The sequence below is a fragment of the Bombina bombina genome, chromosome 6 (genome assembly GCF_027579735.1).
Source record: "Bombina bombina isolate aBomBom1 chromosome 6, aBomBom1.pri, whole genome shotgun sequence".
In the NCBI taxonomy this organism is placed as follows: Eukaryota; Metazoa; Chordata; class Amphibia; order Anura; family Bombinatoridae; genus Bombina; species Bombina bombina.
In genome coordinates, this window is record NC_069504.1 from 95,509,578 (window position 1) to 95,533,810 (window position 24,233).

The 24,233-nt window shown below is 35.4% G+C and overlaps 1 protein-coding gene across 2 annotated transcripts in view; it reads left to right on the forward strand.

Moving 5' to 3' along the window:
- Nucleotides 1–24,233, forward strand: part of SEMA3C (semaphorin 3C) — a 364,490-nt gene that overhangs the window by 203,630 nt on the left and 136,627 nt on the right. For both annotated transcript variants that reach the window (XM_053716519.1, XM_053716520.1), the window contains exons 6-10: nt 9,782–9,872; nt 12,900–13,019; nt 15,383–15,525; nt 16,731–16,845; nt 17,667–17,736. In XM_053716519.1, the coding sequence (XP_053572494.1) occupies nt 9,782–9,872; nt 12,900–13,019; nt 15,383–15,525; nt 16,731–16,845; nt 17,667–17,736 (539 nt within the window). The remainder of the gene's footprint in view (nt 1–9,781; nt 9,873–12,899; nt 13,020–15,382; nt 15,526–16,730; nt 16,846–17,666; nt 17,737–24,233) is intronic.

Here is a 24,233-nt window from a genome sequence, read left to right on the forward strand (position 1 = left end):
TCAAAATGGCCGGCCTGGAGTTGTGCAATAGTCCCTTCGGCAGATATTAATCTCTTATTTCAAATATCTTAAGGCATCTCAAGTAGCACCAATCTATTCCTTGCTGTTAAATGAATCTGTGATGTCAGTTTAAGCCGGGTTGAACAGTCTGAAAATAAAATAATAAAATTTTGCGATGGAGCTGAAGTGATATGCGTCTGTTCAGTTGCTAGGCTTGCTCCACCCCCCTTGGAAGCATTTTAAACAAGCTAGTCTTACTGATTTGTGTCGCTAGCTGTATGAAGGTAATGTTTGCTCAAAATTCATAATACACTTATATTAGCTAACAGATAAGTAATATATACTAACATATAGACAAAAGCAAGTTAGATTGTAATTAGGGATGGGCGAATGTGTAAATTTTCGAATTTCGAATGTAGAACGAATGTTATTACCGAAATTCGAATTCTAAATTCGAATATCTATAAGAACGAATATTCTTAAAAATTCGAAAATCGAATGTTATTTACAGTTTTCGAATGTCACTTTCGAAATTCGAATGTTTATAATTATATCGAATGTCCACATTCGAAATTTCGAATTTAAAATTCTATTTAACAAATACTATTCAGAAGTTCAATAGTTCATGTGGTAGGGTGGGAATTTAGTAAATTGATACACAATAGATACAAATATATCATTTCGAATGTTTCCATATAGAATATTGCATAATTCGAATATTACATTTAAAGAAAACATTACAAATACTATTACAAACATAAATTCGAATTTTTCGAATTCGAATATAAATTCGAACTTTTCAAATTCGAATATTGCATAATTCGAATATTACATTTCAAAGCATTAGAAATACTATTACAATCTAAATTCAAATTTTTCGATTTCGAATACACGTATTGCATAATTCGAATATTACATTTAAAGAAAAAGCATTAGAAATACTATTACAATCTAAATTCGAATTTTTCGAATTCGAATATTGCATAATTCGAATATTACATTTAAAGAAAAAGCATTAGAAATACTATTACAATCTAAATTCGAATTTTTCGAATTCGAATATTGCATAATTCGAATATTACATTTAAAGAAAAAGCATTAGAAATACTATTACAATCTAAATTCGAATTTTTCGAATTCGAATATTGCATAATTCAAATACTACATTTAAAGAAAAAGCATTAGAAATAGTATTACAATCTGAATTCGAATTTTTCGAATTCGAATATTTTCGAATGTAATCGTAAAATTCGAAACCAAACATTCGAAAATCGAATGTTAGAATGTTATGTAAACATTCGAAATTCGATTCGAACGAACGAATGTGTTAAAATTTGTGCCGTTTTTCGAATGTTGCGAAACATTCACCCATCCCTAATTGTAATGAATACATTTCATTTTAATTTGTGATTGATGCAAAGGGAGACTTACTATAGGCACCAGGAGTTCCCCAGTTGCCTTCTCTTTCCCATGTAAAATTTCCTATACCAGAGACCTCTGTTATTTTCTATGGAAGGCTTCTCTCATCTCTCTGGGATTTCCAGGTTCCTTCCTTTTTCTTAGAAAATTCAGTGAGTTCTGCCCCTGTGAAGTCAGCAGCATAATCTCTTTCCAAACTATAGAATGTTTGATTATCTTGCCCATAGAAAGTTATGACGCTCTCTGGGAAACTGTAGCTGCAATCTATTTTTTAAAAGATACATATAAATATACAATGAGCCTAATTTGTTAAAGTTACACAGAAACTATGAAGGCATAACCAGAATTTGTAAAATCATAATCCTAAATACACTGCTGTATACAAAATACAAAATAGAAAGTGCAAAGTTTAAATGTAATACAATTTAATCTGAAGTGTAAAGTGATATAAACTAGAAAGCATCAATGTGTCAATGCAGTGCTACATTGCACAGGGCTTATTTCTTCTTCACATGCAGAAATGCAGAGAACGCCCCTTGGAGAAGTAAAGCAAAATCTGCCTTTTGAAAATTTCACTAGGGATCTCGCAGTGCTGGAGGATCATTTTAGAATATCTCACCTGAGCAGAGAGATTTTGAGTATCATTGCCATACCATAGTAGACTTTTAAGGGGGCGCTCAGTAAAATTAATGTTGGATATCTTTCAAGTGCTAAGCTGAGGGTACGATGAGCTGATTGTTCTCTAAGCTGAGGGTACACTGAGACAATGGTGTGCTAAGCTGAGGGTATGCTAAACTGATGGTGCACTAAAATGAGAGTATGCTGAGCCAATGGAGCACTAATCTGAGGGTACATTAAAACAATGGTGTGCTAAAATGAGGATACACTGAGCCAGTGGTGCTTTAAGCTGAGGGTACACTGAGCCCAAGGTGTGCTAAACTGAGGGTTCGCTGAGCTGATGATGCTCTAACCTGAGGGTACACTAAAATGATGGTGTGTTAAGCTGATGTTACGTCAAGCCAATGATGTGCTAAGCTGAGGGTACGATGAGCCGATGATGCGCTAAGCTGAGGGTACACTGAGTCGATGGTGCGCTAAGCTGAGGGAATGCTAAGCTGATGGTGCACTAAACTGAGAGTATGCTGAGCCAATGGTGCACTAGGCTGAGCATACGCTGAGCCAATGATGTGCTAAGCTGAGGGTACATTGAGCCAATGGTATGCTTAACTGGGCCAGGTACGTTGAGCCAATGGTGTGCTAAGCTGAGGGTACGCTGAACCAGTGGTCTGCTAAGCTGAGGATACACTAAGACAATGGTGTGCTAAGCTGAGGGTACACTAAAATGATGGTGTGCTAAGCTGAGGGTACACTAAAATTATGGTGTGCTAAGCTTAGGGTACATGGAGCCAGTGGTGTGCTAAGCTGAGGGTATGCTGAGCCAGTGGTGTGCTAAGCTGAGGGTACGCTGAGCCAGTGGTGTGCTAAGCTGAGGGTACGCTGAGCCAGTGGTGTGCTAAGCTGAGGGTACGCTGAGCCAGTGGTGTGCTAAGCTGAGGGTACGCTGAGCCAATGGTGTGCTAAACTGAGGGTATGCTGAGCCAGTGGTGTGCTAAGCTGAGGGTATGCTTAACCAGTGGTGTGCTAAGCTCAGGCTATGCTGAGCCAGTGGTGTGCTAAACTGAGGGTACGCTGAGCCAGTGGTGTGCTAAGCTGAGGGTACGCTGAGCCAGTGGTGTGCTAAACTGAGGGTACGCTGAGCCAGTGGTGTGCTAAGCTGAGGGTACGCTGAGCCAGTGGTGTGCTAAGCTGAGGGTACGCTGAGCCAGTGGTGGGCTATGCTGAGGGTACGTTGAGCCAGTGGTGTGCTAAACTGAGGGTACGCTGAGCCAGTGGTGGGCTATGCTGAGGGTACGCTGAGCCAGTGGTATGCTAAATTGAGGGTATGATGAGCCAGTGGTGTGCTAAGCTGAGGGTACACTAAGATGATATGTGCTAATCTGAGGGTACGCTGAGCCAATGGTGCACAAGTAGTGGAGTTATTCATGTAGTTCTGTGCCATACTTGGAATACTAATAATGGTTTACTTCAGATCTTAAAGAGCACAACATTTCACAGAGGGAATGCTAAGCTGATGGTGCACTAAACTGAGAGTATGCTGAGCCAATGGTGCACTAGGCTGAGCATACGCTGAGCCAATGATGTGCTAAGCTGAGGGTACATTGAGCCAATGGTATGCTTAACTGGGCCAGGTACGTTGAGCCAATGGTGTGCTAAGCTGAGGGTACGCTGAACCAGTGGTCTGCTAAGCTGAGGATACACTAAGACAATGGTGTGCTAAGCTGAGGGTACACTAAAATGATGGTGTGCTAAGCTGAGGGTACACTAAAATTATGGTGTGCTAAGCTTAGGGTACATGGAGCCAGTGGTGTGCTAAGCTGAGGGTATGCTGAGCCAGTGGTGTGCTAAGCTGAGGGTACGCTGAGCCAGTGGTGTGCTAAGCTGAGGGTACGCTGAGCCAGTGGTGTGCTAAGCTGAGGGTACGCTGAGCCAGTGGTGTGCTAAGCTGAGGGTACGCTGAGCCAATGGTGTGCTAAACTGAGGGTATGCTGAGCCAGTGGTGTGCTAAGCTGAGGGTATGCTTAACCAGTGGTGTGCTAAGCTCAGGCTATGCTGAGCCAGTGGTGTGCTAAACTGAGGGTACGCTGAGCCAGTGGTGTGCTAAGCTGAGGGTACGCTGAGCCAGTGGTGTGCTAAACTGAGGGTACGCTGAGCCAGTGGTGTGCTAAGCTGAGGGTACGCTGAGCCAGTGGTGTGCTAAGCTGAGGGTACGCTGAGCCAGTGGTGGGCTATGCTGAGGGTACGTTGAGCCAGTGGTGTGCTAAACTGAGGGTACGCTGAGCCAGTGGTGGGCTATGCTGAGGGTACGCTGAGCCAGTGGTATGCTAAATTGAGGGTATGATGAGCCAGTGGTGTGCTAAGCTGAGGGTACACTAAGATGATATGTGCTAATCTGAGGGTACGCTGAGCCAATGGTGCACAAGTAGTGGAGTTATTCATGTAGTTCTGTGCCATACTTGGAATACTAATAATGGTTTACTTCAGATCTTAAAGAGCACAACATTTCACAGTGGTATTTTGGATTGTGCTGAAGCTCAAAACTTAACTCATCCCTTGCAATAGGAGCTCAATGAGTGCGCTAATAGCTCTCTCTGTGCTGTACATTAAAAGTATGAGATGCACTAAAAAATAATTTTGGTTAAATATTTAACAATCCACTTGTAATACTCATCTGTGCATTATTCTTTGCGGGAAGTTGCAAAAAAGATATTGATTTTGGTGCTCCACTTGTAATCTAGCCCAAAAATTTTCATTATACCTAGTAAAAAAAAAACAAAAAAACTTTCTTGTATATTTTGTTATTTATTTTGCTACTATCCCTAGTGGGTGTTTCCTGGCCCTACAACATTCTATACACTGATTGGTTGATCAGTGCAGGAGCGTAATTAGATCTGTTCCTAATTGGCCAGAGCAGAGGAGATAAGAGGCTTTCGAGGGTGTGTGTGCTTAAACGGCAAAACAATGCAAATTATGCCGACAAACTAAAATAACTAATAGCACACAATAGCAGTTGCTAATGTTTTATAGAGGAGCTCTGTCACTCAAATTCACTTGCCTTTTATCCGCAAGATGCAGCCACCAATCTTCCATTCTTAAAGGGACAGTAATTAAATGATTTTTCTGCAAACCTGAAATAATTGAACATACTAGGTGAGTGTTAAATTGTTTGGAATGCATTAGCACATTGTTTGCTGCAGTTGCTTTTCAATAGCCAAACTCCACCCACCTTTTGTCTTATTAAAAGAAGCAAATTCCAGTCTTATTACTTTGGTAGACACTAGCATAGGTCATTTGTTAGCAAACTATCAGTTCAATTTTCAGACTTAAATTACAGGAAAAGGTGGCAAAATAAATAATAAAAGAATATTGCAACATTGTTTTACTGTGCATAATTAAACATTTTATATTGCAATACCATGGTGTATACTGTCCCTTTAAGCACTGGGGTCTTACATACTAGGAGGTGCACATACACAAAGGGACCAGCAATATGCAAATAAAATACTTTTGTAGCAGGGAAAATCAAGAAATACTTTATTCAATTTGAAGTAATGGTAAAGATACACATGTCAAAAGGATGCTATGCAGCCTATGCAAATCTGTGATTTAGAACAGTACTCCTTTTTGGAAAAAAATGTATTACATTTGAAATATATATTTTAATATTTTCTTCCTGCTTTAATTCCACCCTCCCCCCGTTCCTATTCTCTTCTGTTGAATGATGTAAGGAGCAGTACCAGCCCACTTATCATAGTGCGAGCGGACATTATACAATGTAGCGTATCATGTCCGCTGCGCATTGATAAATTCCGACTGCATACGCTGTCTGAAGGCTCGCACGGAAACAGGGGCATCAAGCTCCATACAGAGCTTGATAAATTGGCTCATTTATCTGTTATTTATGTGCGCACGTAGGAATTTATTTATATAATATGGATTACGTATTCACATCATTTTAAAATGTGATAACTAATGTAAAAATATAACTTAGAATGCTTGTTTCAGTGCTTTACTTATTAAATATAAAATTCCTTTTCATACAGTGAATGCTGCAGCATTGAAGATTCACTGTTTACATAATTGTTGGTTAGTTTCAGTTCAGACAAGCCGCGCATGTGCAGTTGGTCCTTCTGGTTTGCTGTGACTTGGGAGCGAACGTTGAGCATTTGCATCATAGCTTGACGTTGGCTGTATCAGCTGCTAGAGGATGTTGAAAATTCTGTCATTCGCATTCATTAGTGAAAAAAAATGCAGAAAATGGCCATGGTCTGCGGCATTTGGCTCATTTTAGTGTCAGATTTATTTCAATAACAGTGCAACACAGAGACACGTGCGTATGTGCACAGATATTTGTATTACACTTTTACTCAAATAATCTGTTGCTGAAATGATTATAACCATTTTCTGTATTTGATAGTGAAACAAAATTCTGCACATCCATACCAGCTGCTACTTTCTAGAAGGAAAAAATACCTTAAAGGGAGCAGGCATCTGGTGTTAAAAAGGATATTATTTTTTTTATAGAAAATGGGAATAAAAAAAACATATTCTCTCTCTCTCACTCTCTCTCTCTCTCTCTCTCTCTCTCTCTCTCTCTATATATATATATATATATATACTAATGCATAGATTTAACCACTTGCACATATGGTACTTTGTCCAGCATACAGTGTACATGTAGTACCTACGTCCATGTGTATCCGCAATGGAGGGGGGGCAAGGGGGAAATCCTCTTCACCTGGAGTACAAATTGCAGGAAATAAAGACAATTGAATGTCCTTTTTTTTTAATCCCCCCCGAATGTAGAAGCACAGTATTCTGGGAGTAATAGCATTCTTGAATATGTAATCTCCCAGTGGGGGTAAGAGAGAGACATATTTTTTGTATCTGAAATAGCTGGTTGTGCCCAGCCATAAATAGCATTTAAATTTCCTATTGGCTGATCCAATCAGCCAGTAGGATTGAGCTTGCAGTCTATTGGCTGTTCCAATCAGCCAATAGAATGCAAGCTAAATCCTATTGGCTGATTGGATCAGCCAATAGGATTGAAGCTCAATACTATTGGCTGATTGCATCAGCCAATAGGATTTTTATACCTTTAATTCCGATTGGCTGATAGAATTCTATCAGCCATTCGGAATTCAAGGGACGCCATCTTGGATGACGTCACTTAAAGGAACCTTCATTCTTCAGTCGCCTTGGAAAGAAGAGGATGCTCAGCGACGGATGTCTTGAAGATGGAGCTACTCAGCGCCGGATGAATGAAGATAGAAGATGCCGTCTGGATGAAGACTTCTGCCGGCTTGGATGAAGACTTCAGCCCGCTTAGATGAAGACTTCTGCCGGCTTAGATGAGGACTTCTGCTGCTTCGTTGAGGATGGATGTCGGGTCTTCAAAAACTGTAAGTGGATCTTCGGGGGTAAGTGTTAGGTTTTTATAAGGGTTTATTGGGTGGGTTTTATTTTTAGATTAGGGCTTTTGGGCACTGAAAAAGAGCTAAATGCCCTTTTAAGGGCAATGCCCAATCCAAATGCCCTTTTCAGGGCAATGGGGAGCTTAGTTTTTTTTAGGATTTTATTTGGGGGGTTGGTTGTGTGGGTGGTGGGTTTTACTGTTGGGAGGTTGTTTGTATTTTTTTTTACAGGTAAAAGAGCTGATTTCTTTGGGGCAATGCCGCAAAAGGCCCTTTTAAGGGCTATTGGTAGTTTATTGTAGGCTAGGTTTTTTTTCTATTCTGGGGGGGATTTTTTATTTTGATTAGGTGTAATTAGTTTAAATATTTGATAATTTCTTTTTTTTATTTTGTGTAATTTAGTGTTTGTTATTTTTTGTAATTTAGTTAATTGTATTTAATTAAAGTAATTTATTTAATTGTAGTGTAAGGTTAGGTGTTAGTCTAAGACAGTTTAGGTTTTATTTTACAGGTAAATTTGTATTTATTTTATCTAGGTAGCTAATAAATAGTTAATAACTATTTACTAACTAGTCTACCTAGTTAAAATAAATACAAACTTGCCTGTGAAATAAAAATAAAACCTAAGCTAGCTACAATGTAACTATTAGTTATATTGTAGCAAGCTTAGGGTTTATTTTATAGGTAAGTATTTAGTTTTTAAAAGGTATTATTTAGTTAATGATAGGATTTTTTTATTAGATTTATTTTAAATATATTAAAGTAGGGGTTGTTAGGGTTACATTTAGGGTTAGGTTTAGGGGTTTATAACTTTAGTATAGTGGTGGCGACGTTGGGGGCAGCAGATTAGGGGTTAATAAATTTAGGTAGGTGGCGGCGATGTTAGGGGCGGCAGATTAGGGGTTAATAAATGTAGGCAGGGGACGGCGATGTTAGTTGCGGCAGATTAGGGGTTAATAAATGTAGGTAAGTGGTGGCAATTAGGGGTTAATAAGTGTACATAGTTGGCTGTGACGTTGGGGCGGCAGATTAGGGGTTCATAAATGTAGGTAGGTGGCGGCGATGTTAAGGGCGGCATATTGGGGGTTAATAAGTGTAGGTAGGTGGCAGCAGATTAGGGGTTATTAAGTGTAATGTAGGTGTCGGTGATGTTGGGGGCGGCAGATTAGGGGTGTTTAGACTCGGGTTTATGTTAGGGTGTTAGGTGTAAACATAACTTTTAATTTCCCCATAGGAATCAATGGGGCTGCGTTACGGAGCTTTACGCTCCTTTATTGCAGGTGTTAGACTTTTTTTTCAGCTGGCTCTCCCCATTGATGTCTATGGGGAAATTGTGCACGAGCACGTAAAACCAGCTCACCGCGGTGCTGGTATTGGAGTGCAGTATGGAGCTCAATTTTGCTCAACGCTCACTTCTTGCCTGCTAACGCCGGGTTTATGTAAACCTGTAATAGCAGTGCTATAGGGAGGTGAGCGGTAACAATAACTTGCAAGTTAGCACCGAGCAGCTCTTACCGCACAACTAACCGTATGTTTAGACATTGATAATATTAGCAGGTCTGCTTTACCTGCAGGCTCAGCTAATTTTTATAGGTGGGTTCTAAAGGTGATGGGTTTAATGAGAAAAAAACTGTTATTTCATATGAAGGAACAATTTCCAATATATATATTTTATATATATATATATATATATATATATAAAATCCTCCATATCATAAAAGTAACATTGTTACATTGTTGGTAACAATGTTTACAGAGTACTTCTGGAGGAAAGCAAGCGGGAAACTTTTAGATTTTCTAAATTTCTATACAATAATTCTATGTCTCTTACTTTTATGATATGGTGGATTATGTGTGTGTATGTATATATATGTATATATATATAAAATATATATATAAACCATGGACTTGTAATACAAGCGCAAACATGCTAGCGTGTGGATTGATCTCTAACAATATTAACGCTCCATAATGTTTGCATTTTAGCGATCCACTTCTAATCTGTCTCTATATTTAGAATTTTAAAACTGAAAATAGAGCTAAATAATGTAACTTACCCCTGGCTTCTGTTATTGTGAACTTGCTGTTTCTAGTTAAACATCTGACAAAATTACATAGATGAGAGCATTGACCTGATTGTGGCAGATTTTAAAGAAAATTTGTATGTTCATAAAAGATTAAAGAATACCCTCTTAATTCAATTAGTTTTTTTTTTTGTTTCTCAATAAATAAATACTAGACTGAATATTTATACTTCAATTAATAAAATGAATAGATAAAAAAAAATGCTACTTAGCGTTCTAAATCTATTATGTATTTTACTTTAATAGGAACGCATTTTTCTAATTGACTACAAAAACGAATCTGGAAAAGGAAGATGCTCGTTTAACCCAAAAGTGAACACAGTGTCTGTTATGATTAGTAAGTAATGTAATAAGTCATTTAAAAAAGGTTCATTACAGAATTTATTAGCTGTGAAAAATAATTTAAAATAGATCATTGCTGGTATTTGTGTAATTGTATATTGTTACTGATATTTATCTACAAGTCCTGGAAAAAGCAATAATATTCCAATTGTTTCCTTATATATGTTTACATCTCTTATGTGGACACATTTAACTGAGAAGAAATAATCTTATGATAGGTCTCACTTAATTTCTCCTTGTTTGAGTTTTGAATGCACTAACCTTACAAACTGTAATAAACTGTTTACAAATAGATCAATTAACTTTATATTGGCATTTGAAATGATTGATTTTGCCTGTGGTATCCCTACCTATACTAAATCTGTAAACATAGCTAATAAAATGTTAATTGTTCAATTGTTCTAAGTATTAGGCTTTGTTATACAGACATAGATAATTACAAAGAATCATATGTGTGTACTGAAAGTGATAAAATAAGGAGATCCAATTTCCCTGCAAGCTCAACCAATTTGATGGGTCGTGGTTTTAAAAACAAAGCATTTTATTTCATATACAAAATTAAACCTAAAGAAGCATTGCCATACATTTTATACTCTGCAGCTGGTATAACAAGTCGTTAGAAACACATTAAGAGAAAAACAATTTTACAGTAAACTTTCCCTTTATTTAATGTTTTTTTATTTGCTATCCATTAATATCATATATTTATGCTGCTTAAATATATTCTATTCATTAATCTCATGTAACCATATTTGTATATAAGTTAAATTTCACATTTCTGAAATACTGACTGCAACAAACTCTTTGGCCATCATACTTGGCACCGAAAAGAAATGTTTATCCCAAAATTACATTCGATTATCTTCGAGAAAATATATCTGATTCTGGTAATAAATACCACGAAGCCTTTGGCTGTAATAGAGATGGATGTTTGCTAAAGTGGTTTATACCACAAAAGACTGCATAACAGAACAATGGTCTTGATTTGTTAATCACATATAAGAATCTTTAAAATAAATTTAAGCCAGCCTATAGCTAACCTAAGTGGTCCATTACCTGATTTTCTTTCCATTTAATAGCATATAAAACAAGTTAATAGTATGGATGTTAATTCTGATTATTTTAATCATCAACATCGTTGCTAGGGGCACGGCGTCTCCTTTCTGCTCGTAGCCTAGGGTGTCGGCTCTGGATGCGTGCGGCGCTGATATCATCGCCGCACGCTCCTGATGCCGACCGGTCCTGTGGCGCCAATCCTCTCCTTATTTAAACTGCCAGCAAACGATCTGTCACTGCCCAAGTATAGGTGCTACTTCGTGTACTCCTGGGTGTGATAGATCGTTTGCTGGACAGATTTATTGTTGCTGACCCCTGCCTGTCTCACTACGCTACCTGGTTAACCTCTGCATTACTGACAGATTTATTGTTGCTGATCCCTGCCTGTCTCACTACGCTACCTGGTTAACCCCTGCACTACTGACTGATATATTGTTGCTGAACCCTGCTTGTCTCACTGCGCTACCTGGTTAACCCCTGAATTGCTGGACAGATTTATAGTTGCTGATCCCTGCTTGTCTCACTACGCTACCTGGTTAACCCCTGCATTACTGACTGATATATTGTTGCTGAACCCTGCTTGTCTCACTACGCTACCTGGTTAACCCCTGAATTGCTGGACTTATTTATTGTTGCCGAATCCTGCCTGCCTGACCATTCTTGTAATTTGCCTTATGCTGTCCTGCCTGTGGTGAGTGCCGCTCTCCTCATTTGTCTAATATTCTCTGCTCTGGGATATTCCCTATCTTTTCGGCTCGATGCCGGGATAACAAGACTACTGGCCGAGTTCGGTCTGATTGAGGAGTATCCCACAAGCATTACAACATATGACTGGTCAAATCCCTGATTAAAAAGAAATTCTAAAAAATATTGAACATGTATCTTTATTATGCCTTTAGTTAGTGAGACACATTTCATCTGCTCATTAGATTGTATTGCTTAGAGATACGCTTGAGATACGCTGTCACTTTTCTATACAAAAATGTGTGTGAACCATCATACACTGGATGAACAATTCATTAATTTAACTGCTAGTGAGTAGTAAAGTCATTGTGGATAATTTAATAAGATTAATATACCATGATTGAGATTTATTATTTCTTGTTTTAAGAAAGATATATGCACCTGGCCTTAAAAAGAATGGCTTTAGCCTTTTTAATTCCAAGATTGGCACTTCATTCATGCCTATGGGTGCACTAGCTTTCATTCAATCAAATGGCACAAGAGCATATTTATCTGCTGATGTTTTAGAGTAGCTAATTTTAACATTAAAAAAACTAAAGCAACGTGGATTTTAACACCTCGTATAATGTGAAGGGTGTTGTAATACCATACTGAAGCCGTATACTCCCAGAATACTTTTGGTTTTTATGTCTTATTAATTAACTATAATTTATTTATTTACTACTTATTTTTTGCAGTAAAACTTATTTAAACCATCTGAAATGTAGGTTTTAGAAGCGTATGAAATTACATTCATTACATCCATTATCATCATCTTTAAAGGGACATTAAACACTAATTATTGCTTGAATTATGTGTTTAGAGCAAAGTATAGCCTTTGTACATGTATTTTTAAAAATTATATTTGTTGTTTAAATATTGAAAAAATAAGGGTACAGTTAATGTCCATAAAGAAGGGAACTCCTCCATATTGTAACATATTGCTAAGGCTTATTAAGAATAGTTATAATGGCTTACTAGAGTGTGCAACCAATGGCTGTGAGGGATATAGCTGTGTCTGCACTTCCATGTTTAACATGAATTGGAAAGCCCACAATATTAAAAATTAAATTACAGGAAAGGAGAACAAAATAAATAATGAAAGTATAATGTAAAGTTGTTTTACTACATGTATTTAAACAATTTATATTAATATATTGAGGTGTTTAATGTCCCTTTAATAATCTGTTTTAATATATCAGAAAGTATGTTTAAATACAAAAAGTATATATTTTTTTTCTAGACGAAGAGCTGTTCTCTGGAATGTATATAGATTTCATGGGTACTGATTCAGCCATATTCCGCAGTCTCACAAAACGTAATGCGGTGAGGACCGACCAACACAACTCAAAGTGGCTAAGCGGTAAGATATTTGTTCATATATAAGTGTTTTACATTTTGCTAATTTATTTGTTCAGGTTCTAACATGGTTTATTCCTTTATAAAATAAAAAAAAAGTGTATTTGGTGACTGATTGTGATGTTAAAAATAACTGCTCTGCTTTTATTTAATGGACAATACATTTAAGATAGGAGTTTAGAAGTGTATAGGAAACATAAAAATTAAACTTCAGATAGAGCAAGCTAATTCAAGAAATATTTAAATTTACTTCTATTATTAATAATACCTTAATTCCCATCATAGTCTTTTTTTTAGGTAGGTTCATAAGAAGCAATACACTACTGCGAGCTAACGGACTTTAACTGTGTGTTTAATCCCTATGCAGGGATAGTTTTAGATAAACAATAATACATGAAAAAATATTCTTACATATTTGCATGTCCCTTTAAGAAGCTGTGCCAGAAGGACGCAGAAGTAAAATGTTTGCAGCTGTGGCTCAAATGCTCCTTTAAAGGGACAGTCTAGTCAAAATTAAACTTGCATGATTGAGATAGAGCATGCAATTTTAAACAACTTTCCAATTTATTTTTATCATAAAATGTATTTCTTCTTTTGGTATTACTTGCTATAAGCTAAATCTAGGTAGACTCAAACTGATTTCTAAACTATTAGAAACTGCCTCCTATCTCAGTGCATTTTATCAGTTTTTCACAGTTAGACAGAGCTAGTTCATGTGTGCCATATAGATAACATTGTGCTCACTCGCGTGGAGTTATTTAAGAGTCAGCACTGATTAACTAAAATGCAAATCCGTCAAAAGAACTGTATTAATAGGGCAGTCTGCAGAGGCTTAGATACAAGGTAATCACAGAGGTAAAAAGTATATTAATATAACTGTGTTGGTTATGCAAAACTTGGGAATGGGTAATAAAGGGATTATCTATATTTTAAACAATAAAAATTCTGGAGTATACTGTCCCTTTACAGGGACAGTTCACTAAAAATTTTATGATTCTGACAAAGCAGGCAATTTTGAACAATTTTCCAGTTTACTTTTGTTATCAAACTAACTTCATTCTCTTTGTATTTTTTGTTGAACAGCATACCTAGGTTTGCTCAAGAGCAGCAATGCATTGCTGAGAGCAAGCTGGTGATTATTTGTTTTACATATGTCTCTTGTCAGTGGCTCACCAGATGTGTTCTGCTATCTCCCAGTAGTGCATTACTGCTCCAGAGCCCACCTGTTTAATCTTCAACAAAGGATATCAAGAGAATGAAGCAAGCAGTAAACTGGAAACAATCATGAAAGTTGAAATCTGACTTTACTGCCCCTTTTAAGTTCCTGTCAAGCTTGTTTAATTATGTTACAAAGGACAATCTCCTATAATAGAGCCATGTAATATTTTACCCAAATGTATTGTCCCAGTGATGTAAAGGGAATCATTTGTATAATATATAGGAGTTAGGGTGCTATGGGAATAGTTTATTAAATTGACAGTTTGTGTGCTATGTCTGGCAATATTTACAGAAATCTTGTACAAAATGAAAGACTCATAAATACAGGATCTCCAGGAGCAGTCTTAGGGCTCCATTTATCAAGCAGTGCTTTGGAAACCCATTGTTTCAGGATTCTGATACGATTGGGATGGTTGACAGCCCCTGATAGTGACCAAATGGCTGCTAGTGAGCATGGGGCGGCCATGCACAAGCAATTTCTGGTGAAATGCTTGTGCAATGATAAATGTGATCAGTGTATGCTGTTCACCAGCAGCGATGTCCAGTTACACTCTACATTTGTTAAATGGAGCCCTTAGGGTTCAATACTGCATTACTTAAAGGGACATTCCGGTTAAAATTTAAATGCACGTAGACTAATTACATTTTTGAGTAACATATTTGCAATATACATGTATTGGCAAAAATGCTTCAAGTAAAAGTTATCACTGTTTTAGTGTTAACATTTTTCTCTGCACGTGCACATGAAGCATAGCTTAGATATTCTCAGTGCATCAGTGTTTTAAATACTGCAGCAGCTCAGAGCGCCAATGGGGCTTGTATCATGTGAGCAATTAACAAATTGAGTCATTACCAGATAGTACAAGCATCTTAGGCTCTCTGAACAAGTGCTGTGTTTAAAATGCTGGTGCACAGTGCATACTTAAATACACTTTTAAAGCAGATATAGCTTTTAATAGAAGCATTTATGCTAATACATGTATATTACAAAAATGATTCTATTCAAAACTGAAATGCATCCATGTGGATTCCAATTTTGGCTGGACTGTCCCTTTAACATCAGGTAGTTATGCCAATGCTAAAAACACACTGGATTTTAATATTGCAAATTGCTTTAAGTTTAAATATTTTTTTTATTTTTTATTCTAGAGCCTATTTTTGTAGATGCTCATTACCTTCCAGATGGATCTGATCCAAATGATGCAAAGGTTTATTTCTTCTTGAAAGAACGACTGACAGATAACAGTGGGAGCACCAAGCAGATTCATTCCATGATCGCCAGAGTCTGCCCAGTAAGATATTTTTACTCATTTATAAACGGCTCACAACAAATGCAAGCTAATAATTATATCATCTGTACTCAGTATAAGTTAATTTTCTGCTACTGATGTACGACAATACCAGTAAACAGGATCCTATATTTGTACCATGTGCGTCAAAGGTCTGGTTAGCTTGTACATTTCTATATTCATTCAATTTAATGTCATTTATGAAAACCTAATGTACCAAATCTATAGAATTTTCTAACTCAGTAGTAGTTCTTTTTAAAGGGACATGTGTTACCTGCTAGAGTGTATTAAATTGTTTGCAAATAGGTTTTTTACTTTAATTTTGTCACGTGAAATAGCTGATTGTGCCTGTAGAAACCACCACCTATACTGAATAATGCTATATTATTAATAGAAACAAGTAGCAAGAAATAAACCTTCTAATAGGGAGTGGAAGAGAGAGCCCAGTCCATTTAAAGGGGTGTTTCTGAAGTAGTTTGTAATATCATAAGTTCTACATTTTCCCTTTAACAATTTGCATACCAAAATGTACATTTGATATGCCTCATTGTTGCTTTTTCATATTCATGATTGATCATTTTTGAATTTAATGACCCTTTAAAATATGATTCCTATAATGTACAGTTGTAAAAACTTTTCTAAATTACTGATGATGTCAAATGTATTTCTTTATTTTAGTGTCCTTTGTTGAAACTTAGCTCTTTACAATGACAGCATACTGAAGTAGGCTTGTATTTCTAGCACTGTTTGACAGCAATCTTTATGTTATATATGTAGTTCTCAAGACTCATTCAATGGAAAGTGAAATTTGCTTAAATGGATAAATGCTAGACACAATGATAATAATATGCATACATATATATATTTTAAGATTATGAGGTTGATCACAAACCTTTAAAAAACTTAGATTAAAACAAGGAGAGTGACTCACAAATTGCAATTGAGATGAGGGTCGGGAATAAATATGAATTCCACAATTGCCGAGTTTTGAGATTGCAGTTTCATTAAGTTTTTTTTTATTTATGACATTGTTTCTAAACTTGTCCAAAATATATCAACACTCTTTAAACTTTGTAAATTAGTCATGCATACAGACAAGTATCAGTGATACATATTAAATACAATGAAACCAAATCTTTTCTAACACATGGCTTTATTTCCAGTAGTCAAAAATAATTTATTTGCTGTTTCCCCCCCTAACATTCTAGAATGACATTGGCGGTCAGAGGAGTCTTGTTAATAAATGGACAACATTTTTAAAGGCCAGATTGGTGTGTTCGGTGATGGATGACGACGGAACAGAAACCCACTTTGATGAATTAGGTGAGTGTATGGCAGAAGCTTAATCAAAATTTGCAATCTGCTCATCTCTGTACATTTCTGCAAATTTGAGGGTTCCGCTGCACAGATGGTATTTCAAGATGGATTATAGTCTTTCATCTTTTGAAAAATAGATGTTCCTGTGCCACCGTGAGTTATGAATAGAATTATAACTGTTTTCTTTATTGAATTGAAGAGGTCTGCCCCAAAACCTCAACAAAGTTGGGGCAATATAACTATCAGCCCAGTGAGCATTAATTTAGCAATATCAGCTGTTTATAAATATGCATTTCCCCTTTAATGCTGTACATTACAAAATAGCATGTTTCCAAATAAATTATCATATATATTGTAGTAAATGCAATTGTGTGAATATTTTATGTATCCACTAAAGTTGTGTTAAAGGGACAGTCTACTCCAGTATTTTTATTGTTTAACAAGATAGATAATCCCTTTATTACCCATTCCCCAGTTTTGCATAACCAGCACTATTATATTAATACACTTTTTACCTCTGTGATTAACTTGTATCTAAGCTTCTGCAGACTGTCCCCTTATTTCAGTTCTTTTGACAAACTTGTATTTTAGCCAATCAGTGCTGACTCATAAATAACTCCACTGAAGTGAGCACAATGTTATCTATATGACACACATTAACTAGTAAGGGATTATATATCTTTTTAAACAATATAAATTCTTAGGTAGACTGTCCCTTTAATTTAAAGTACTTTCATCCAACCTCTGTAAAGGGTTAAATCTGTAATTAAAATGACTAATATAAAATATTGTCTACCTTTCTTAACAATGTTTCTTTTTATATGCAGAGGACATCTTCCTAATGGGAGCAGACAACCCTCGGACTACCATGGTATATGGAATATTTACAACATCAAGGTAGAGCGCTGTTTAGACTAAACATAGACACACTATGTATATAGATGGTTTTTATTTGTAGCTGTTTGAAGAACAGAACCGTTTTTGTTTATAAGAAAGATGACTTGGTATAATTATGAAAAACTTTAAGATGGAAACTTTGTAGTGTGGAACCAGAGAAGGACTGGAATACATTTATATTTTTTTGTCTTTTGAAAGTGATTCATATTTAATTTGTTTACCCTTCACCATATTCTTCCTTCACCAGTTTCTAAAATAGACCTTGAAATTCATAAAGACAAATTTGATTAAGAAGGGGAAGTTTCCTCTTAAATTGCTTCATGTGCCTTAAATGTATGAAAATATTGTATTAGCTTTTATAGGTTATGTGGTTTCGGATATTTATGCTCCTAAGTTCAGAATGTAATCACCATGCTGATAATGTGCGGGTTCAGTGTTCACTTTTGTATTTTGATTGACTCACATGTGCTTTTATGTAGTTAGTAATATGGTTATTTTTTATTAGTAAGCAAAATAAATATGCCAAATAATATGAGTGCTTAAAGGGACAGTAAAGTAAAAATTAAAGGAACATAAATCCCAACATTTTTCTTTCATGATTCAGATAGAACATACAAATTTAAAGAACTTTTCAATTTATTTTTCTTTTTAATCTTTGTTGAAAAGCACTACCTATCTAGATATCTCTTCAACAAAGATAACATAAGAAAGCTGCAAATTTGATAATAGAAGTAAATTGAATTTTATCTGAATCATTAAATAAAAAATCTGGGTTTCTTGCCCCTTTAACATTCACAATTCAGATAGAGCATGACATTTTAAACAGCTTTCCTATTTACATCTATTATAAGGTAGGCTAAGTAGACTCAGGAGCAGCAATGCATTAATAGGAGGTAACTGGTGATTGGTTGCTGCACGTTATATGTCTCTTATCATTGGCTCGCTAGATGTGTTCAGCTATTTACCAATGGTGCATTGCTGGCTGCTCCAGAGCCTACCTAGGTTCAATCTTACACAAAGGATACCAAGAGAACAAAGTAAACATGATAATAGAAGTAATTTGGCAAATTGTTTAGAACTACTTGCTCTATAGGAATCATGCAAGTTTAATTTTGACTTCAACATTCCTTTAAAGGTACATAAATATGTAAAAAAAAAAGCTGTAATGTGTTAGAGCATATTATCATTGCACTATTGCTGGCATATAACTATGCTAAAGGGTTGAACACATAGTTACAGTCAATTCCAGTGAAGTAATGCTTTATTGGGAGCTAGCTGAGCACATCTGGTGAGCCAATGACAAAACCATCAATCAACAACTTTATCTAAACTGTTAAACTTTAAATCAATAATTTTCATGAATTCAAAATGGTTTGGGCCTCCTTAGACTTTATAAAGTATTGAACTTTTTTCAAAATGTAAAATGTAACATAAAAGGTTAATTGCACACGTGGAATGTGTCAATACTATTATCAAAGTGAAAAAACACATCATCAATATTGAATCAATTAGTTTTCCTTTTACATTGGCTTATGGTTTTTACCTTAATCTGTTTTAAAGGGACAGTCAACACCAAAATTGGTAATGTTTAAAAAGATAGATAACACCTTTAGTACCCATTCCCCAGCTTTGCACAAACAACATTGTTATATTAATATACTTTATATCATTTACACCTCTAAATTTCTGCCTGTTTCTAAGCCACTACAGACAGCCTATTATCACATGATTTTTCATTTGCTTTTCACAACAGGGGAGTGCTAGTTCATGCGGGCCATATAGATAACATTGTGCTCGCACCCGTGGGTTGTGGCAGACACTGCACTAATTGGATAAAATGCAAGTCAATAAATAAATAAAAAGGCTGTCAAAAAGGCTTAGATACAAGGTAATCACAGAGGTAAAAAGTATATTCATATAACCATGTTGGCTGTGAAAAAATGGAGAATGGGTAATAAAGGGATTATCAATCTTTTTAAACTATATAAATTTGTGAGTTGACTGTCCCTTTAAGTGACTTGTTATACCAGCTAGAGAGTATAAAATGTATGAGAAATTGTTCTGTTACGTTTATTTTTTTATGTGAAATAGCTGTTTTTGTTCTTTGAGGGTTGAGCTTGCAGGGAAATTGGATATCCTTGGTTTATCACATTCTGTACACACACACACCTTTTTATTATATATGTCTGTAAACCAAAGCCCAATACTTAGGGAGATTGCTTATCTCTTCTACCTCCTACTGGGGTTATCATTTATTCTGCTGGCTATGTTTACATAGCTTTTCTTTAGCGTATACTTAAGTATAGAAACATTTAATATAGGTAGAGATACTACAGAAAAAATCAGTTATTTCAAATGCCAAAATAAAGTAAACAGAGCTATTTGTAAATAATTGAATACACTCCAGCAGCTAAAATGTATCATTAGAAAGAAATTAAATGGGAGAAACGTTTAGGATATACTGTCCTTTTAAGCAAGGAAGCAACAATCACTTGAGTTAATGGGACATAAAACAGGTTGAGATCAGTGCATATCCTAAAAGTGCTAATTTATAAAAAAAATAGTTTGCATAAAAAAATGTTTAAAAATTGCTGGCAAGAATTTTAAAATAATTTTCAAAAATAGACAAAATGAATTACATAGCTAAGCTGCCTGGAGCAACCAACTCCGCCCCCCTTATCAAATATTAGATATAGATACAGCCATGGAAGGAAATGTGTGGGGGGAAATGTGTGGGGGGAGTTAGAGCTTTACAATTCAGAAACTAAAAAGAAAGGGTTAATGGCGAGGCACTGCAGTATAAATTTGCAGGTAAAGTAATTAAAGTACATATTATTTTATTTTGTCTCTATCCCAACTTGTTTTATGTCCCTTTAAGTTTACTTTATTTTTTTTTATACCAAATTCTAATGAGTGGGCTTAGTTGTATTACTTTATTTGAGCATACAAATAGTCAGCACATGTCATGAACTAATACTTGCTAGGTATGTTAAGCATTCAAAACACAAATTTCCTTAGATGGGAATAAAACAATTGGCGATTATAAAATGTTTAAGTAAAAGGACATTAAACACTAAACATATGATAGATAATTAGATATAATTGTGTAGGTAAAGCTAAGCTTAGCCTTAGAATAATATGTAAAGTTATATTAGTTGTTTAAATATTAAGGGAATAAGTAATGTATTTGCTACTGTAAAGTAATAGTTGACAACATGTTTGAATCTATTGTCTAATCTTTTCTGCTGAGGACAATTGAATATAAAATAATCACTAATGTGTGGAGACAGTGACTGTGTGGAATATAGCAATATTAAAGGGACACTGTACCCAAAAAATTTCTTTCGTGATTCAGATTGAGCATGCAATTTTAAGCAACTTTCTAATTTACTCCTATTATCAATTTTTCTTCGTTCTCTTGCTATCATTATTTGAAAAAGAAGGCATCTAAGCTTTTTTTTGGTTTCAGTACTCTGGACAGCACTTTTTTATTGGTGGATGAATTTATCCACTAATCAGCAAGGACAACCCAGGTTGTTCACCAAAAATGGGCCGGCATCTAAATTTACATTCTTGCATTTCAAATAAAGATACCAAGAGAATGAAGAAAATGTAATAATAGGAGTAAATTAGAAAGTTGCTTAAAATTTCATGCTCAATCTGAATCCCGAAATAATTTTTTTGGGTACAGTGTCCCTTTAAGTATAATGTAAACCCCAGGAAATAGTACCACTATTAGCTCATTTATAAGTGTTAATAACCGTAATCAACCTCAATGGGGGATATACTATAAATTACAATATAGCAACACTCATTACTTTATAGCAGATAAACAAAAAACTATGACAAAATCTCTTTTTTAATGTTTGTAATGTCCTTTTAGGTGCAATAGAAATAAAAAATAAAACGTTGCATTGTATTTTCATTATTTATTTTGCTCCTTTTCTTATATTTAGCTCTACAAATTGTAGGTTTTCTAATTCTGAGAAGTGGATTCCCAAACTGCAGTCTTCCCAAGCCTAACCCTACCCTATAATTATGCAGGTGGTAGGGAGATTTGGCCATTGAAAAAAAACAAAAACAAATATGGTGTTTGCAATACAACTAAAAAAGTCTTCCAATTACTAGGTGTTTTATTTCTATCTGTTCTTAAAAGCATCTCAGTTTTATGTAACTCTGTTTGATGTTCTTGAAGGGCTGTTTTTTTTTTGTTCAGTCTGTATCTGCAATGACCATGACCCTTCAAGCTGCTGATATGCAATATATTTTCTGAGTGGGTGGCTTGTATTTTTTAAAACACACACATTTATCTGTTCCCTACTGTAAGTGATGTTTCTGGGCAGATATTCCTAAAGTAGGTGACTTTCAGTATTACTTAGCAACTTGAATAGTTTTGATTTTTCCAGAATAAGTTGAAAGTTGAGATAAATGTATCACTGAACAAATAGACATTTTGTGGAATCCTCATTAGGACTTGAAATAATATGGCAGACAAATGTTATCTTTTATTCTGGGAAAATTCTCTAATCTGCAATTAAAATAGTTTCTTGCAGACAATTTCATATTTATGTACATCATTCAAGTATCCCACTTGTATTCCATAATGAAGATGCTCAATAACATCAATCATCAAAAAGAAGGACATTTGGAAATGAAAGTGCCTTGTGGACATCTGCCAGTGATATTATGGAAATATTTGGCTAGATGTGTTTTTCAATTAGACTTTATTCATGTATAAAAGCTATATAGTGTTTAAAGAACTCTATGCAGGAAGCTGATCAAGTGGGAAAATACAATATAATATGACAGCTCCACTCTATATCCAGCTGTGTGGCCCTTTTTAAGAGGTTATGATTTAATTTAATTTTTTTTTAAAAGAACTGTCTAGTTGGAGAACGCACAGTGTTTTTATTCAGTATCATTTATGAAATTATGTTTGTTTAAGAGGTTGAATCTAAAAGGTTTAACAAATGTCAACAGAAATGGTTTGAATCATAAAAAAGGCTGAATTACTGAGAAATCAAGATTGATCATTAGCCAGTAGAAAAGATTTTAGTTTTCAGCATGTGGATTTAATCTTTATAGATTATAGTGTAGAAAAGGTAAAAAGACAAACAGGCTACTGTATGAATATAGAAAAGGGGTGTCCAACCTTTTTACATATATGAGGGGAACTTTGGAATATGTGTATATACTGTAGATATAGATATCATTTAAAAATAAAGAGTATGTACTTAAAGGGACATGAAACACAATTTTTTTTCGGTCATGACTTAGATAGAGCACATTTTTTATTTACTTCCATTATCAAATTTGCTTCATTCATTTGCTGTTTTTGTTGAATGAGCAGTATTGCACTTCTGTGAGCTAGCTGACAACAATGGGTCAGCCAATGGCAAGAGGCATAAACATGTGGAGCAACTGATCAGCAGCTAGCTCCCAGTAGTGCATTGCTGCTCCTAAGCCTACCTAGGTATGCTTTTAAACAAAGGACACCAAGCAAATTTTGTTTTCATATAATTTTAATAGAGTAGTAAAGTTAACATTAACCTTAAATGGATTAGCATAGAGCATGAAACTTTAAACAACTTTCCAATTTACTTCTATTATCAATTGCATGCTCTGAATCATGAATGTTTAAAGGGACAGTCTAGTCAAAATTAAACTTTCATGATTCAGATATGGCATGCAATTTTAAACAATTTCCAATGTACTTTTATCATTAAATTTGCTTTGTTCTTTTGGTATTCTTTGTTGAGAGCAAAACCTAGGAAGGCTCATATGCTAATTTATAAGCCCTTGAAGGCCGCCTCTTATCTCAGTACATTTTTATATGGGGTTTTTTAACAGCTAGACAGCGCTAGTTTATGTGTGCCATATAGATAACATTGTGCTCCCTCTCATCGGTTACCTAGGAGTCAGCACTGATTGGCTAAAATGCAACAAAAAAAAAACTTAAGGGAGCAGTCTGCAGAGACTTAGATACAAGGTAATCACAGAAGTAAAAAGTGTATTAATGTAAACATGTTGGTTATGCAAAACTGGGGACTTGGTAATATCTAGGGATTATCTATCTTTTTAAACAATAACTTTTATGGAGTAGACCAGTGATTTTTAACCTTTTTTTTGCTGTGGCACACTTTTTTACATTAAAAAATCCTGTGGCACACCACCATCCCAAAATGTTAAAAAAATCACACATTGTAGCCTAATACAGCATATATATATATACACATACACACAAACACACACATACTGTATGTATTGTGCTGTTATGCCATGCCTCCTGCAAACTACCCCTGCACTGGGAGTAAAAAACAAGCAAAGTTTAAAAAATGTCACACTGTTGTCAGTCTGCCGTGGCACACCTGAGGATCTCTCACGGCACACTAGTGTGCCACGGCACACTGGTTGAAAAACACTGGAGTAGACTATCCCTTTAATGGACCATTAAAGGGACATGAAACCCAAAACATTTTCTTTCATGATTTAGAAAG